Below are 19,298 nucleotides of genomic sequence, written 5' to 3'. Positions count from 1 at the left end.
TGTGCAGCGCGACTCGCGCATGCGCAGTAGGGAACCGGGAAATGAAGCCGAAAGGCTCCACTTCCTGATTCCCATACCCAAGATGGCGGCGGCAGCACCCGAGAGACGATCGAGAGATCGGCTTCGGGTGCCGACATCGCGGGCGCGCTGGGCAGGTAAGTGTCCCTATTTTAAAAGTCAGCAGCTGCAGTATTTGTAGCTGCTGACTTTAAAAAAAAAAAAAAAAAACGCGGACTCCCGGCGGACTCCCCCTTTAAATATTTTTTCTGTAATAATGCCATTGTGTGAGTTGATTATGAAAAAAAACACATTTCCATGCCTCTTTTTGAACAAGATTGAAGAGGGTTGTAAGGAACATAGGCATGTAGCTGTGAAGGAATAATGTTATGTTACACCTTAAATATGTATGTAAAATGTTACACAAGTTAACTTTGCCAGAATGGTGACATGATCATAATCCACCAGTAACTGAAATCCTTAAATTTGCACTGTACCCAATATATATATATATATATATATATATAATATATATATATATATATATATATATTTCATAACACAATCCAGGACTTTTTGTAGTTTGCAAAGAATTCCAGAATATTGGCTTATCTCAGGCTTTGTATATTGAAAACAAAGACAGTTAACACACTCTCAAAACACAGAGGGAAACCAAACCGAGAGGGAAATCAAAGGTGTGAGAAATTAGTTGACTTTCATTTATGAATAACTTATAAATACCTTACTGAATAAAAATATCAGTTAAAAAAAAAAAAACCTAACTATTTCTGGGTGATTACAAACATTTGAATACTAGTGTTCAATAAAATTATAAAAACCGTTTAAATCCAAATATCTACATCTACAGTGCCTTGCAAAAGTATTCACCCCCATTGGCCTTTTTACTTATTTTTTTACATTACAGCCTTTGGTTCAATGTTTTTTTTTAATCTGAGTTATATGTGATGGATCAGAGCACAATAGTCTAAGTTGGTAAGTAAAATTAGAAAAAATATATACATAAAACATTTTTTCAGAAATAAAAAACTGATAATTGGCATGTGGGTATGTATTCACCCCCTTTGTTATGAAGCCCATAAAAAGCTCTGGTGCAACCAATTAACTTCAGAAGTCACATAATTAGTGAAATGATGTCCACCTGTGTGCAATCTAAGTGTCACATGATCTATCATTACATATGCACACCTTTTTGAAAGGCCCCCGAGGCTGCAACACCTAAGCAAGAGGCATCACTAACCAAACACTGCCATGAAGACCAAGGAACTTTACAAACAATTAAGGGACAATGTTGAGAAATACAAGTCAGGGTAAGGTTAAAATAATAAAAAAATCCAAATCTTTGATCCCGAGGAGCACCATCAAATCTATCATAAACAAATGGAAAGAACATGGCACAACAGAAAACCTGCCAAGAGACGGCCACACACCAAAACTCATAGATCGGGCAAGGAGGGCATTAATCGGAGAGACGGCACAGAGACCTAAGGTAACCCTGGAGGAGCTGCAGAGTTCCACAGCAGAGACTAGAGTATCTATACATAGGGTGCCCAGTAGAAAGCGATTACTTTAAGCAAAAAAAAAAAAATGGCACGTTTTGAGTTTGCGAAAGGCATGTGGGATACTCCCAAAATGTATGGAGGAAGGTGCTCTGGTCTGATGGGACTAAAATTGAACCTTTTGGCCATCAAAGAAAACGCTATGTCTGGCATAAACCCAATACATCACATCACCCAATGAATACCATCTCCACAGTGAAACATGGCGGTGGCAGCATCATGCTGTGGGGATGTTTTTCAGCAGTCGGGACTGGGAAACTGGTCAGAGTTGAGGGAAATATGGATGGTGCTAAATAAAGGGATATTCTTGAGCAAAACCTGTACCACTGTGTGTGATTTGAGGCTAGAACGGAGGTTCACCTCCAGCAGGAAAATGACCCCAAACACACTGCTAAAGCAACACTTGAGTGGTTTATGGGGAAACAAATCTATGGTTAAAGATTGCTGTTCAAAAGTGCAAACCATCCAACTTACAAAAACTGCTCCAGCTCCTTCAAGGAGAAATGGGCAAACATCCCAGGGGTAAGATGGGGCAAGCTCATAGAGATTTATCCAAAGTGACTTGGAGCTGTGATAACCACAAAGGGTGGCTCTACATAGTATTTACTTTAGGGGGGTGAATAGTTATGCATGTTGACTTTTTCTGGTATTTGTTTGCTTCACAATAAAAAAAAAAATCAAAGTTGTGGGTATGTTCTGTAAATTAAATGATGCAAATCCTCAAACAATCCATGTTAAATCCAGGTTGTGAGGCAACAACACACGTAAAATGCCAAGGGGGGTGAATACTTTTGCAAGGCACTGTAAGCAAGGTATGTTTTTATCCATCCATGCCACCTGGAATTCCATTCCCACTATCCCCTGCTTTCTTCTTCTTGCTCTTTGTTTTTTATTCTTTTTGATAGAGGATAGGATAATAGAGTAATACTAATTTAATTAGCTATAAAAGCTATAGGTACACGTATCCTTATTTTGCCCAAATTAAGTCAAAACATAGTTTGAATGAGAAGTATGTGGTTCAACAAACTTAAAGTGGATGTAAACCCCATTCATGAAATCTGACCTGGGCACATATATCTGTAGTGTTTTTTCTTATCTCTCTCAAAAAGCCTTAAGTCCCGTGTCTGTCTGCTGCTCCGTTTTTCAGTTATCAGTTATCAGCATGATAACTTCATGATGAGCTCTCCGACACAGAATATAAAGGCAGTTGAAAATTTGTATCGGGGAGGTAACTTAGAGACAGACTAGCAGAGCTTTATGGAGGGGGGCGGTGGGGGTGCCTTTCCTCCAATACACAGTGTATGCCCAGATTTCCCTCCCACTGCTGAAACAGGAAGAAAAATTTCTAACACCATATGCACTTTCTAAAGTGTCTAGAAATCTGACAGCAGATATAAATGTAAAACTTATGTAGGGAGATTTGTTTCATCTCTGTGTATCATCTGAGGCTGTCCACTTCACTGCGTATATGTGAGTGTTTACATCCACTTTAAGGGCTAATTTACACTTGCTTCAAAACAAGGCTTCATACTTGCTTTGTTAAAGCTCTCTGAACAAGAAAAAAATTGGAAAATCTGCGCTTAGTAAAAAAATTAATTAAATTAATTAAATTAAAAGTCAGTTGCTGAACACTGTAACCAAGATACTAGGCACAACAAGACAAAACAACAAAAGTGCAGCGCTTAACCTCTGAGTATAAATGTGACTTTTTCAAGAAACTTCATAAATTTTAGTGAAAAACTTAATAGTGGGAAACTGTGTATTATAACTCTAAATAATGTGAAATCATTTAGTGCAAAATACAATTAAGGATCAATCATCAAAAACTTTCAAAAAAAATTAATCCTCAAATAAAAAATATTACTCTGTAACTCAAATGTCCAATAAATTTAAAAAAACCAAACATCATAAAGTCAAAAAAAATGTATGATGGTGCAACATAGTGTAAAGTATCCAATGTGACTGTACAACAAAAAATGTAGTCGATCTTGTTTTTTCAAACAAAATTAGTGCTTGACCACGTGGACCCTTCAACTCTGTAAATCAAGTAATGAATGGAGGCTTACCAGATCACCGGTCGGTATGCGCGGATACGGACACACAATCGTTACGATGCAGAAAGCCGTAACCGGACCACCTCTTCGGATATATCGTAATCCTCTAATTGGATCGAAACCTCACGTGAACCGATCTCCGCAGATGCGAGCATGTAGGGGTTTCGGTGCAGGAAGCCGGAAAACGACCAACTGTCTCGAATGTTTCGTAATCACCAGATCAGCTCTGATCCTCTCGCAAGCCTCAAAGCAGATCACTGTTATAAGGTAGATTCAGAAGTGGAGCTTAGGCTGAGGCGTAAGTGTAGTCAGGCAAGCTTGGTTAGCAACAGTTCTGGCAGAAAGACATAAAATCAGGAACCAGAAAAACAGTCAAGGGCAGGCAGAGGTCATACACAGGCTAGCAGAGGAAAGCAGCATCATCAGGCCAAAGTTTTAAAACCCGTAGTTCAGCAGTTCACATAGGACGGCAGACATGGAGGGAACAAATTCTCACAAATTTGTTCCCTCCATGTCTGCCGTCCTATGTGAACTGCTGAACTACGGGTTTTAAACTTTGGCCTGATGATGCTGCTTTCTTCTGCTAGCCTGTGTATGACCTCTGCCTGCCCTTGACTGTTTTTCTGGTTCCTGATTTTATGTCTTTCTGCCAGTCCTGTTTGCACCTGCTTTTGCTTGGGGCTTTGGTGAGTCTTCAAGCGAGCTTTGCCATAGACATCTATGGAGGCTTTGAAGATGCTTTGAAGCATAACTGAATCTACATGGGGTATAATTTTTGAAGAGCAGGCAAAGTAGAGCAAAAGCGGGTGTAAACAGGACTGTAAGTTAACCATTTTATTTAGTGACAGAATTCAGACAGCTTTAACAAAGCTTGTTTGAAGCAAGTGTAAACTAGTTGTTCATGTGTTTTGAAGCTGAAGCAAGTGTAAATGAGCCCTAAGTGAAACTTGGGGTGAAGCTGCTGTTCATTTACAGCCTACTAAAATGAAGACAACTATGTACGCAAATACATTTACATGGCACTTATTGGCCTGATGTATTTGGCATTTGCAAATTAATTTAAAATAATGTATTACAAAAAAAATTATAAAATGATGCCTTCACATCATTCAGGAGGAGAGGTGCCCTATTAAAATTGGTAGTCCGTGGGAAGAATGTCTCCTAAACAGACCGCACTAAAATTTATTGGTCTCTATTGTTGTTTCCCCAAGAAAAAAGCAGAGAAGGTCTACTAGTCCCATCCAGAGCACACTGGCTCTGTGCTGCAGGTATTGTTACAACTCAGTTTTAGTCTGTAGGAGCCATGATTTTGGGAAAACTTTTCATGTGGCTACCATAACACAAATTTTGGCTTTTTTTTTATTGTGTTTGTCTCAGATGTATTATTTTGCATCACTCACAATCCATCAGTGCTCTTCGCTAGGTCTCTGCAATCTCATCTTTCCACATCCAAGTACCAGCTCTGTCACAGGTCTCTACTCATCAACCAACATTTACTTCAAGAAACATACATATGCTTACTCCAATATCCTCGACTTAGTAGTCTATTCCAAAGAAATCATGTCATGCTCCTGACCTTCGCTCTCTGTTGAGATTAATCTTTGAGTTGCTACACGATTAAGTCCCACAGAGGGTGATATGTGTTAGATGGAGGAGCTCAGCCAGTTAATGTGAATTCTTTTGAATAAAGTTCTTTTAAAGGATATTTTTTAGATGGGTTTATGTGCATCTTTTCTTGGGTGGTGTTGTATTTTATTTTATAATAACTGTAGCAACACACTTGTCATTGAATCAGTTCTGTTGATTATATTCTACTTCAGTATCTGTTTTTAGAAGACACAAGAAGACAGTGTGGATTGTTGAAGAATGAACAGTGTGTTTATCTACAAGTGTCTTGGATCCTTGCAAATTATATAGCAAATGGGAATTGTTTATCTTTTGCAAAGTTGTACAGTAGGGGTTATTTTTAATAGTAACTTTTTGTCCTACAGGTAAGCCTTCAGGATACAAAAGTTGAATTGGAAACTTATAGACAGTCACGTCAAGGACTGGATGAAATGTACAATGAAATTTGGAAGCAACTGAAAGCTGAAAAACAAGCCCGACTGGTAAGTAAGTGACCTAAATATCATAAAAGTTTGCTAGTAAGTATGTTGCATATAGACAAAATGTTAGTTTGTATTTACGAGAGAACATTAGTATTGTAGCTGCTAAAGGTGTTTAACCACTTTAGCCCAAGATGATTTTACCCCCTTACTGACCAGAGCACTTTTTGCGATTTGGTACTGCATTGCTTTAACTGACTATTGCGCGGTCGTGTGACATTGTATCCATACAAAATTGATGTGCTTTTTTCCCCACAAATAGAGCTTTCTTTTGGTGGTATTTGATCATCTCTGCAGTTTTTATTTTTTGTGCTATAAACAGAAAAAGAGCAACAAGTTTGAAAAAAAATTTTTTTTTTACTATTTGCTATAATAAAAATCCCCCAAAAATGTATATAATTTTTTTTTCCCTCAGTTTAGGCTGATATGTATTCTTCTTCATATTTTTGGTTAAAAAAAAAAAACACTGCGACATAATGGCGGACACTTTTAGCACATTTTTAGGACTATTGGCATTTATACAGCAATCAGTTGACAGAAACCATGAATCGGGCTGAGACAGAAGTACAATTAAATCACATTTGTTAATTAATAAAAATAAAAATGGAAATGGAAAAAGCGTAGTCAGGCATAGCCAGAGTCCAGTAGCCAGATCGGGTAGTCAGCCAGTCCAAAGTTCATAAACCAGATCGGGTAATCAGCCAGGCCTGAAGTCAGGAATCCAAGGAGAGCAACTGCAAGCAGGATAAGAAGCCAGGAGGGATGTCAGCAAGCCAGTCTTGAAACAAACAGCAGGAGATGGTTCCTTGTGATGTGACTAACGCGAAGGCAAAGGAAAAGTGAGCTGGAAGGCTTTAAATAGGCAGGTCAGACGAGCATCATTGGGAACAGCTGGTAACTGTGGAAAGAGAAGAGAGCTGGCAATTAGCTGACAGCTGAGCGGCCAGCCCAGAGGAGGAAGGGCTAAACCAGACCTGACGGTACCACCCCCCCCCCCCCCCCCCCCTCAATGACCCCTCTCCCTCGGAGGGCCACCGGGCTTGAGGGGAAACAGTCTATGGAACTCACGGAGGAGGACAGGGACATGTACGTCAGAGGATGGAACCCAGGAGCGTTCCTCCGGACCGTACCCCTTCCAATGCACCAGGTACTGTATGCGCCCACGGAACCTACCGGAGTAAACAATGGATTGTACCTCATACTCCTCATGGTTCTCAACCTGAATAGGGTGAGGACGTGGCACCGAGGTGGTAAATCTGTTACAGACCAACGGTTTCAATAAGGAGACATGAAACACATATGAGATGCACATACTAGGAGGAAGGTCCAACACGTAGGCTACTGGGTTAATCCTGCGAAGGATACGGAAAGGCCCAATAAACCGAGGTGCAAACTTCAGTGAGGGAACACGAAGCCGGAGGTTGGGAGATGACAGCCAGACCCTGTCCCCAACCTGGTAGGAAGGCGCAGGCAGGCGTCTGCGGTCAGCATGGAATCTGTACCTATCAGCATGATGCAAAGCCTCCTGGACTTGTACCCAAGTGGAACGAAGACCACGGAGATGCTCTTGTAACGCAGGAATACTCTGCGGAACAAATGAGTCAGACAACAAGGAAGGTTGGAAACCATAATTCGCCATCAATTGAGACAATCGGGAGGCAGAATTCAAAGCACTGTTGTGAGCAAACTCTGCCCAAGGTAATGGGTCAGACCAGTTGTTGTTAGGGTCAGAAATATAGCAACGTAGGAATTGCTCCAAGGACTGATTGGCTCATTCTGCAGCCCCATTAGACTGCAGGTGATACGCAGAAGAGAACGCATGCTGGAATCCCAACTGTGCACAAAAGGCTCGCCAGAACCGGGAGACAAACTGACTGCCCCTGTCCGAGACAATCACCTTGGGTAGCCCATGTAAGCGAAAGATCTCCCGAGCAAAAATGGAAGCCAGTTCCTTAGAGGTGGGCAACTTCTTAAGTGGAATACAATGACACATCTTTGAGAACCGGTCAACCACCATAAGGATAACAGTGTTGCCTTGGGAGTTGGGCAATTCCACTATGAAATCCTTAGACAGTGAGTCCAGGGCCTCTCTCCATTGGGTATGGGTTGTAGGAGGCCCACTGGAAAGTGTCGTGGAGTCTTACTCTGAGCACACACGGGACAGGCAGCTACGAAGGCAGTAACATCAGCCCGTAGACGAGGCCACCAGAATTGTTGGGAGATGGCCCAAATGAGTTGATTCTTCCCAGGATGGCCAGCTGCTTAGGGAGAATGGCAAGTCTGGAGCACTGCAGTACGGAGACTCTCTGGGACAAAGCAGCGGTCACAAGGTTTATCAGGAGGAGCATGGACCTGAGCAGCAAGAATTTTGTCACCCAAAGGAGAAGTAAGACTGGTGCGAACCGTAGCTAAGATACGATCAGGAGGAATCATAGGAACCAGAACCGACTCTGACTTGGAAGTGGAGGAAAATTGTCGTGACAAGGCATCAGCCCTTACGTTCTTCGTACTGGGTAAGAATGAGACAATGTAATTAAAGCTCGACAAGAAAAGAGCCCATCGCGCCCTTCTGGGAGAGAGTTGCTTAGCCTCAGACAAGAATGTAAGATTCTTATGGTCAGTAAGAATAAGAACGGGCACAGTGGTACCTTCAAGAAGATATCTCCATTCTTTCAGGGCTAAAATGATCGCCAACAGCTCTCTGTCACCAATCTCATAATTGCACTCAGCAGGTGAGAATTTCTTGGAAAAGTAGCCACACGGATGCATAGCGCTCTGAGTTAGGACGTTGAGACAGAAGGGCGCCAACTCCAGTCTCAGAGGTATCAACTTCTAGGATAAAAGGCAAAGTAGGATCAGGATGTGCCTAACACAGGAGCAGAAACGAAGGCAGCCTTGAGAGTCTCAAAGGCCTTAATGGACTCCGGAGACCAACTCTGTGGGTTACCGTCCTTTCTGGTCATATCAGTCAGAGGCTTGACCAGAGACGAGAAGTTACGAATAAACTTCCGATAGTAGTTGGCAAAGCCCAGGAAACTCTGCAGAGGATGTAAGCCCACGGGTCGAGACCACTGTAGAACTGCCGAAAGTTTCTCTAGGTCCATTGAAAAACCAGCAGTAGAAATGACATAACCCAGGAATGTAACCTGTTCACGATGGAACTTGCACTTCTCCAGTTTACAATAGAGATTGTTCTTCCTTAGTTTCTGAAGTACACGACAGACATCTGTGTGGTGGCTCTCCAGGGACTTGGAAAATATGAGGATATCATCAAGATAAACCACCACACACAATTGCAACAAATTTCGGAGGACATCATTAATAAATTCCTGAAAAACTGTCGGGCATTACAAAGGCCAAAAGGCATTACCAGGTATTCATAATGGCCTGTTCTGGTATTAAACGCAGTTTTCCAATCGTCGCCCTCCTTAATGCGCACAAGATTGTATGCCCCTCTCAGGCCAAGCTTTGTCAAACCGTTGCTCCCTTGAGGCGGTCAAATAACTCTGTAATCAATGGAATTGGGTAGGCATTCTTAATCGTGACACGATTCTATACAAGGTCTCAGTTCACCGCTCCTCTTCTTCACAAAGAAGAAACCAGCACCAGCAGGAGACAAGGATTTGCGGATGAACCTTGAGAGTGCATCAGCAACATACTCCTCCATGGCCTTCTCCTCCAAGCCTGACAAATGGTAAACCCGGCCACGAGGAGGTATGGCACCAGGTTGAAGGTCAATTGCGCAATCATAAGGCCGGTGTGGAGGCAAACTACCAGCTTGACCTTTATCAAAGACATTGCCAAAATCACGGTACTCCTCTGGCAGGGAGGGGAGTGAAGTGGTGCACAGGACCTTGGATACCTTCAGGAAACTTGTCTCACTGCATTGTGGTGACCAGGAGAGAATCTCAGCACGGAGCCAATCAAAAGAGGGGTTGTGCGTCTGTAACCAAGGATAACCAATAACCAGCGGAAATCTAGGTGAGGAAATAACTTGGAATTGGATTATATCATGGTGAAGAGCCCCTACGGCCATGGACAACGGAACCGTCTCATGAGTCACATGGGCAGGCTGTAAAGGTCTCCCGTCAAGAGCCTCAATAGCAAGTGGAGTGTCACGCAGCTGCAGCGGAATTGAGTGCTGCGAAACAAATGCAGCATCAATGAACAGGCCTGCAGCCCCAGAGTCGATTAGAGCCTGTATCTCGATGGACGACTCAGCCCAAGAAAGGGTGACCAAAACCAGGGGTTTATCCTTCTGGATAACTGGGGACAAAACGCCACCTAAGGTCTGTCCATGACAGGACCTCAAGGTTCGGGCATTCCCTGCATGGGTAGGACAAGACTTAAAAAAGTGACCTGCCTGGCCACAATAAAGGCACAATCTCTCCCTCCTCCTAAAGGCTCTCTCATCCGCAGAGAGACGCGTGAAGCCCAAGTGCATGGGTTCATCATCACTGACCAACTTGGTACCAGGAGGTGAGGGAGGCATGGGTGGGACTACAAAGCTCGGAGGCAAACGTACAGGAGGCTTCCGCAAACGCTCCTTAAGAGAAAGTCTTTCTCTGAGTCTGGAGTCAATGAGGATAGCAAACGAGATCAAGCTCTCCAGCTCAGTGGGTATATCTCGGGCTGCTATCTCATCCTTGATGGAATCCGAGAGACCATGAGAAAAAGCAGCCACGAGGGCCTCATTGTTCCAAGCAACCTCTGCTGCCAGAGTATGGAATTCAATGGCGTAGTAGGCAACAGTTACATAGTTACATAGTCAGGTTGAAAAAAGACACAAGTCCATCCAGTTCTCGTACTCTGTTTGATGGACATGAGGCACTTGGCAGCAGAAGCGGTGCATGCGGGAACATCAAAAACCCTTTTAAAGGAGGCCACAAACTGAGGGTAACTCAAGACAACAGTCTTGAAACAAACAGCAGGAGATGGTTCCTTGTGAAGGCAAAGGAAAAGTGAGCTGGAAGGCTTTAAATAGGCAGGTCAGATGAGCATCATTGGGAACAGCTGGTAACTGTGGAAAGAGAAGAGAGCTGGCAATTAGCAGACAGCTGAGCGGCCAGCCCAGAGGAGGAAGGACTAAGCCAGCCCTGACATCAGTGCTATAAAAATTCACCGATTACTGTAAAAATGTCACTGGCAGGGAATGGGTTAACTCTAGGGGGGCGATCAAGGGATTAATTGTGTTCCCTCTCTGTTTTCTAACTGAAGGGGGGAGGGGACTGTCTAGGGGAGATGACAGATCGCTGTTCATACTTTGTATGAACAGACGATCGGTCTCTTCTTCCCTCAGAGAACTGGAAACTGTGTGTTTAAACACATAGATCCCAGTTCTCTGTGTATCACCAACGATTGCGGGAGCCCGGTGGTGATCGCGACCGCCGGGCAACTTGCATCGGCTCTGGGGGCGAGCAGCAGGCACGCATGCCCCTAGTGGCCATGGGACGAAGCAACGTTACATAACATAGTTTTGCCCAGCCTTGCCATTCTGCCACAGTAGAGCTGTGGTGGCTGGTTGGCAAGTGGTTAAAGTATGTAAAGGAAATTTTTTTTTTTTTTAATGAGGCATAGGACAGTTGCGTCACAATTGCCTCCATGCCTGTCAAAACTTGGGATTTTGCATGAAGCATGCGGATTTGGAAGCAAAAAATTAGCTGTATAGGTGTCAGGGCTGGCTTAGCCCTTCCTCCTCTGGGCTGGCCGCTCAGCTGTCGGCTAATTGCCAGCTCTTCTCTTTCCACAGTTATCAGCTGTTCCCAATGATGCTCGTCTGACCTGCCTATTTAAAGCCTTCCTGCTCACTTTTCCATTTGCCTTCGCGTTGATTACATCACAGGGAACCATCTCCTGCTGTTTGTTTCAAGACTGGCTTGCTGACGTCCCTCCTGGCTTCTTATCCTCCTTGGATCCCTGACTTCCGGCCTGGCTGATTACCTGATCTGGTTAATGAACTTTGGACTGGCTGACTACCCGATCTGGCTACAGGACTCTGGCTATGCTTGACTATGCTTTTTTTTTCTATTTACCTTTTTTATTTTTATTAATAAACAAGTGTGATATGATTGTACTTCTGTCTGTTTCATGGTTTCTGACAATAGGTCTGATAATGTTGAATTTATTAAATATTACACAGTAAAATACATCAAAAGCAGTGGTACATATTGCATCTTCCATCATGATTAATTGATTCATACATTGGCATATTGCACATTGATGTTGATATTCAAGTAAATTAGGTAAAACAGTATATACAGAATGTTACAAGACTGCATGATTATAGAATCTATGGCATCTGAAGCTTGACACGTTTCGTGGATAACTTGCCACTCATCAGGAGCTGATGTAAATTGGATGTCTATAAAACGAAAGTATTATATCATACAATGAGTAAGTCTTGTATATAAAAAGTAAAAATAGAGAGAGATGGAATTTGCTTGAATCAACCACCCATACTCACAGGTGAGGCAATGGAAAGGGCCTGGTAGTGGTTGCGTGGGCAGCCGGGGACACGATCTGGCACGGGAGCTGAGGCGGCACATGCGGAAAAGCAGGGAAGCAAGCCCCGTGCTAAAACAGTGAAAAACGATCATCAGTGAAAAATGAGAAAAATATGAAAAAATTCAAAATGAATAAAAAAATTAGGAAAAATGTATGATAAAGTGATAGGAATCTGATAGTGAGACTGTGTTGGAAACAATGGGAACGCTCCAACGTAGTGAGCGCTAACATTGAAGGTGGGAGAAAAAGGGGAGAGAAGGAGAAAGAGAAAAGAGGGGAAAGAACGGGGGAGGGGGGGGGGGGGTGAAATAGAAAATGAAAAGGAAGGGAAAAGAGAAATTGTGTTGCTAACAATAGGGATGTTCATCCCTATTGTTGGCAACACAATTTCACTATTACACATTTGAGTCCTCTCACCTCTAAACGATAGCATTCACTAGGTTGGAGCATTCCCATTGCTTCCAACATGGATTCACTGTCGCACATTTTCTGTTTCCTTTTATTTATCTTTCTCTTTTCCCTTCATTTACTTTTTCCATTTTTTTGTTGTTCCCTGTTCTTTCCCCTCTTTTTTTTTTTTTTTTTTTTTTTTTTTTAATTTTTTCTCCTTCTCTCCCCTTTTTCTCTCACCGGGTGCCGCGTGTGCACTGCGCATGCGCGCATTGCGCTGCACTCTTAGTAACCAGGCAATCTCCTGTGACGTGCCCCAGAAGATTGCAGAGAGGGGGAGGGGGAGAGGAGTCGCCTAGGCGGCGAGGCGACCAAAGCAGGAGGTGGGAGCTGGGCACTTGTCAAAACTAAGTACCCACTCTCTCCCAAATTACATGCCAAATGTGACGTGTCGGGGGACGCTCAAAGCGGAAGTTCCACTTTTGGGCAAAACTCTGCTTTAAATAGAGCTTGGAAGATGTTTGTTTTAAAAGCTCCGGTAGTTCAGAGATTGCCCAATGCTTGCTGAATCTGCTCATCATCAGCATTTAGATGCAAAAGATACTTGTTTTTATACGCCCCCCACAACACTTACAGTGCCTTTCAAAAATATTCACCCGTGTTTTGTTGCCTCACGACCTGGAATTCACATGGATTGTTTGAGGATTTGCATCATTTAATTTACAGAACATGCCTACAACATTGAAGATTTTTTTTTTTTTTTTTTTATTGTAAAGCAAATAACAAATAGGACAAAATACCAGAAAAAGTCATGTACATAACTATTCACCCCCTGAAGTCAATACTTTGTAGAGCCACCTTTTGCAGCTATCATGGCTCCAAGTGGCTTTGGATAAGCCTCTGAGCTTGCCACATTTTACCACTGTTATATTTGTCCATTCCTCCTTGCAAAATTGCTCAAGCTCCTTCAAGTTGGATGGTTTGCGCTTGTGAACAGCAATCTTTAAGTCTGACCACAGATTTTCTATTGGATTGAGGTCTGGGCTTCGAGTAGGCCATTCCAACACATTTACATGTTTCCCCTTAAACCACTCAAGTGTTGCTTTAGCAGTGTGTTTGGGGTCATTGTCCTGCTGGAAGGTGAACCTCCGTTTTAGCCTCAAATCACACACAGTGGTACAGGTTTTCCTCAAGAATATCCCTGTATTTAACACCATCCATCTTTCCCTCAACTTTGACCAGTTTCCCAGACTGCTGAAAAACATGGTGTTCTTTGGGTGATGTGATGTGTTGAGTTTGCGCCAGACATAGCATTTTCTTTGATGGCCAAAAAGTTACATTTTAGTTTCATCGGACCAGAGCACCTCTTCCTCCATACATTTTGGGAGTCTCTCACATGCCTTTTCACAAACTCAAAACATGCCATTTTGTTTTTTTTTGCTGAAAGTAATGGCTTTCTTCTGGCCATAAAGCCCAACTCTATGGAGCGTACGGCTTATGTACACATACTCCAGTCTCCTGTGTTGCCTCTAACCCTGACTTGTACGTTTCAACAACATTGTCCCTTGTTTGGTGAGTTCCTTGGTCTTCTTGGCAGTGCTTGGTTAGTGGTGCCTCTTGCTTAGGTGTTGCAGCCTCTGGGGCCTTTCAAAAAGGTGTGTGTGTATATGTAATGGCAGCTCATGTGACAATTAGATTGCACACAGGTGGACATTGTTTCACTAATTATGTGACTTCTGAAGTAATTGGTTCCACTAGAGCTTTATTCCTGAAAAATTGTTTTATGTATATATTTCTCTTATATTCACCGACCGACACAGCTCCTCTGTAACAAATGGGTTGTTAGCCTTATCACTAGGAGAATACTAGGCATAGTTGTAACACCACGCTCAGAACTTAGTTCCGCCCAGGGGGGGCGGTCCCTCGGGCTACAACCCTCCCGTCTGCAAGACAGACCTCAGTTTTATTTTGCCTAGTAAAGAAGGACCTAGTAACCCTGCGGGCCCATCGGTCTGTGCTTTATGCAGAAGCTTGGCTTTTTGCACAAGATAAAGGATCCTGTGATCAACTATCAACAGTCGGCTGGGTGACAGGCTGGATACCCTTATCCTTGTAGTCTCCCCAGTCCGGCCTTTGAGCATGTGCAGGTTGCAGCTATGGCTCGGCAGGCCACGACAAAACCTCAGCTCCAGAGGCGGTCATGAGCTTTTATGCTCCGGGGCATACATATGACCGGGCTACTGATGTCTTGCTTTACAGTATGCCAAGGCCGGCAGCTACCCTGTACTGATCAGTGAGTAGTAATGCAATGGAATGTCTCCCAGCTCTTCAGGACTGGTAAGTACAGCTCTCCCTTCCTCTGTGGGGCTGAGCGGCTGGGCATTCCCTGGGAGGTCAATTCAGGGGTCCCTATGCTCCCTCTCTTCTCTCCCCTGTCCCCATCTCCCCCCCCCCCCTCCTGGGGGGGGGTACTGTATGTGGTTGATGAGCAGTTTATGTGTACAGATCCCTGGGGGCTCTCACCTGGGATAGTGGGCTGGCTGGCTGGTGGTGTCCTGGATCCTGTGTGTTAAAGAGGAGGGCCAGTTTAAAAAAAAAAAAATTTTTTAAGTCAGCAGCTGCAAACACTGTAGCTGCTGACTTTTAATAAGCACACTTGCCTGTCCAGGGCGCCCGCGATGTCGGCCGCCCGAGGCTGACCCGTCCCTCGGCTCTCTGGTCCCGGCGCCACCATTTTGGCTAAGGGAAACAGGCAGTGGAGCCTTGCGGCTTCACTGCCCGTTTCCTACTGCGCATGCGCGAGTCGCACAGCGCTTTGTGAATGTGGCGCGCTGTGTTCTGGGACACACAGTTCCCAGAACACAGCGCGACCCATTACCCAGAAGACGCCGCACGGAGGAGAGAAGATAGAAGATCTCCGTGCAGGAGGAAGAGGTAGATTAGGACGATGTGCCTAGCAACAGGCATTTCTGGTAAGTTTAAAAAAAAAAGTTTTCATTTTTTTTTTTCAGATTTTTTTTCAAATTTTTAATGTATTTTTTTTTTTTCAGGGTGGCCCTCCACTTTAAGCTCCCAGAAGGTGCCTGTGAGGGTCTGCTGTGTTTTTTGGTGCAGCGCTGTGTCTGTCACATTCTGTCTTCTGTGCCTCATGGTGCTGGCTGGTGGCCATTTTAGGTGTGGGTGAGGCAGCATGTCTTCCTGTGCTTCAAGCGGCCAATTTCCAGGTGATCTCCTATTCAGGACACTGGCGGCCATTCTCTGGAAGCCTGAACACGTTTTTGAGCGTTCTCTAGCAGCAGCTTGCATGTGCTCCCACAGACTTTTTTCCCTGTGTTTTTCTGTCTGTATACTGGACGCTGGGCGGCCATTTTATAGAAGCCTGAGCATGTTTTTTTCAGAACATTTTAGCGCTCATTCTGATGACTGCCTCCGACAGTTTTTGTTTCCTCTGCACCTGGGAGCACTCGGGGTCTACAGGCACTACTTGTGAACTCCTCAGGGTGGTGAGTCCGGCAGGATAGAGCCCCTCAGTCAGTGGCAGCAAGGAGGGTGGGACTGTCACTGTCCTAAATCGCCCTGGGGGGGCAGACAGGGTAGGGTCAGCATGGCTTCAGAAACTGGTGTTTCTTCCCCTGAAATCCAGGCAATTGCAACCGGGTCACATGCGGACTGCGCAGTACCCATGGACACCCTGACGGCGGTCTTCAATTCGTTTGTTGCCGAGATGGAGGCGGTGCGTGGGAAGAAAGGTCCGTTAAAGAGGCCCCTGCCCTGGGGAGAGCTCTGACGCCTGCTCTGTCTTGTCAGATGACGCTGACCAGGACCGTTCGGACAGTGAGGATGAGTCCGGGTTCGGGCGCAACAAATCGCTTGTTGGAGCACTTATCACAGCTGTGCGTGATACTCTGAAGATTCAGGAGCCAGCAGATTCTTCTGCTGATGTACCGGTCCCTTTTGGGTCCCTCAAGCCAGCACGTTCACCTAAGGTGTTCCCGTATCTGACTTATTTTGACAAGTTCATTTACAAGGAATGGGGTCGCCCTCAACGGACCTTTTCGGTCCCCAAATACATGGCGGTGCGTTACCCCTTTGAGGAAAGCCTTCTCAAAAAAAGGTTGGCTCCTCCGGTTGTGGACCACCCAATATCCAGGTTAAATAAAGTAACCACAGTCCTGGTTGAGGGGACTCCTGCATTCAAGGATCCCATGGTCAGGAAAGCCGAGGCAGTGGCTCGTTTATGGGTGTGTGGTCAGCCGTGCGACCAGTACTGGCATCCGCACTTGTGTCGCAGACACTGACTGAGTGGGCAAAACTTTTGCACCATGAATTGGGAGAGCAACAGGCTTCGCCTGTCTGTGTGGAACTAGCAGACCAACTAATGCAAGGCCTTAAATACGTCTGTGACGCGGCCCTGGATACTCTCCCTCTGCTATCCAGGGATTCAGTGTCAGCTGTGGTGCTGAGGCACCTAATTTGGCTAAAATGCTGGTCTGCTGACCAGGCATCCAAAAAAGTCCTGACGGATCTTCCCTTCCTTGGCGACCGGCTCTTTGGAGCCTCATTATATGACATTATTAAGAATGCCACCGGTGGTAAGAGTTCCTTACTCCCACAGGCCAGAAAGGCTAAGGAGCCATGCCATAGGCAAGGGCCATTGTTTTCCGCTCACAAGCGGCTTTTTCCTCCGTCCGGAGCTTCGAAAAAGTGTCCCCAGCCTGACAGGACGACCACAGAAGGTCAAAAACGTCCCTGGAACCACAAGCCTGCGAATAAAAGTGCTACCGCATGAAGGTTTGCCCCCACCCATGTCTTGGGTGGGGGGTCATCTTCGGGAGTTTGCAGCCCGCTGGTCCTCCCGGGTATCCGACCAATGGGTCTGCAATCTGATTTCCACAGGCTACAAGATAGTTTCTCTTGGCCACAAAACAGATTCTTCCCCTCCAGCATACCCGTATCCCCGGCTCGCCGGGAGGCCCTCTTGGGGGCAGTAAAGGACCTGCTGAATCGCAGGGTGATTGTACCGGTTCCGGAATCAGAACACTTCCAGGGATTCTACTCAAATCTGTTTGTGGTTCCCAAGAAGGAAGGGGTATGTCCAATATTGGACCTAAAAGCCCTCAATCACTTTGTAAAAGTGCAGAGGTTCAGACTGGAATCAGTTTGCTCAGTAGTCGCTGCACTCCATCAAGGGGACTCCCTGGCATCCTTAGACATCCGGCATCAAAGGTTTCTGCGGTTTGCAGTCGGGGAAGTCCACTACCAGTTTGTGGCGCTTCCTTTTGGTCTGGCTTTAGCCTCCCGAGTCTTTACCAAGGTATTGGCTCCAGTTTTGGTGTTGCTACGGCAACATGGGATCGCGATCGTGGGATACCTAGACTATCTCCTGAGGGCATCTTCCGCCTCAGAATTAGAGGAGGATGTGGCGATCACCATACAGACCCTGCAAGAAATTGGGTGGCTGTTGAACCTAAAGAAGTCGGTGCTCATGCTGACCCAGTGTCTGGAGTACTTAGGCTTGCTGCTGGACTCCAGGGAAGCGAGTGTGTTTCTCCCTTCAGACAAGCTGCAGACTCTGAGATCCGCGATAAAACTGCTGAGCAACCGCAAGTGGTCATTGCTCCACTTTTGCATGCGAGTACTGGGACTCATGGTAGCCTCCTTCAAGGCAGTACCTTGTGCCCAGTTCCACACCAAAGTCCTGCAGAAGGAGATTTTGACAAAATGGGACAAATCTCAGTTTTCCCTGGTTCAAAAGATCCAGGTGAGCCAGTCAGAGACTCTCTGATCTGGTGGTTGAGGTCCCCGGTGATTCAGTCCCGAAAATCGTTCCTTCCTCTGAAAATGGACGGTGATCACAACGGACGCCAGTCTATCTGACTGGGGTGGAGTGATGGGGGTTCAGTCGGCTCAGGGCCTCTGGTTGGCGGAAGAATCCAAGTTGCCGATCAATCTGCTTGAATTGAGAGCGATCAGGCTGTGCCTCTCCACATGCTCGATGAGACCTCAAGGGTGTCCGATCAGGATCCAGTCAGACAACACCACGGCCGTGGTATACGTCAATCATCAAGGAGGAACAAGAAGCTCAGACACTGCACGGGAGGTCGCTCACATACTTCGGTGGGCAGAGCGACACGTACTGGCCCTGACGGCCATTTACATCCCGGGAGTGGTGAACTGGCAGGCGGACTATTTATGTAAACAGATGCTGGACCCAGGAGTATGGGCATTGCATCTGGAGACATTCAGGTTACTGTGCCTGAGGTGGGGCACACCAGACGTGGATCTGCTGGCCTCCCGTATCAATCGGAAGGTGCCAAGATTCATATCCAGGACAAGAGATCCGTGGGCTTACGTGTCAGACACGCTGGTGGCTCCATGGGATCACTACCGACTGATCTACGACTTTCCTCCACTGAAACTGTTACCACGTCTGCTTCGCAGAGTGGAAGCCGAGGGGATCCCAGTAATACTGGTTGCCTCAGATTGGCCTCAGCATCCTTGGTGCGCATACCTGGTGCGTCTGGTGGCAGACGCTCCCTGACGACTGCCGTTTGTGAGAGGACCTTCTGTCTCAAGGTCCGATTCTCCTTCCTGCTTTACCATCGCTGGCTTTAACGGCATGGCTGTTGAGAGCCAGGTGTTGAGGAACCGGGGTCTGTTGGACTCTGTGA

The 19,298-nt window shown here is 45.4% G+C and overlaps 1 protein-coding gene across 4 annotated transcripts in view; it reads left to right on the top strand.

The window, feature by feature from the left end:
- The window catches only part of RUFY1 (RUN and FYVE domain containing 1), a 341,668-nt gene that overhangs the window by 249,844 nt on the left and 72,526 nt on the right, over positions 1 to 19,298 (top strand). For 3 of the 4 annotated variants that reach the window (XM_077473519.1, XM_077473520.1, XM_077473521.1), the window contains exon 11: positions 5,620 to 5,736. The exons of the other annotated variant lie outside the window; for it this stretch is intronic. In XM_077473519.1, coding sequence (XP_077329645.1) covers positions 5,620 to 5,736 — 117 coding nt within the window. The remainder of the gene's footprint in view (positions 1 to 5,619; positions 5,737 to 19,298) is intronic. 4 annotated transcript variants of the gene reach the window in all.

Source organism: Lithobates pipiens, unplaced genomic scaffold (genome assembly GCF_037356315.1).
Source record: "Lithobates pipiens isolate NorthernLeopardFrog02 unplaced genomic scaffold, aLitPip1_a1.2 Scaffold_8, whole genome shotgun sequence".
Lineage (NCBI taxonomy): Eukaryota > Metazoa > Chordata > Amphibia > Anura > Ranidae > Lithobates > Lithobates pipiens.
The sequence above is the reverse complement of the archived record's forward strand: the minus strand, read 5'-3'. Positions and strand labels throughout refer to the sequence as shown.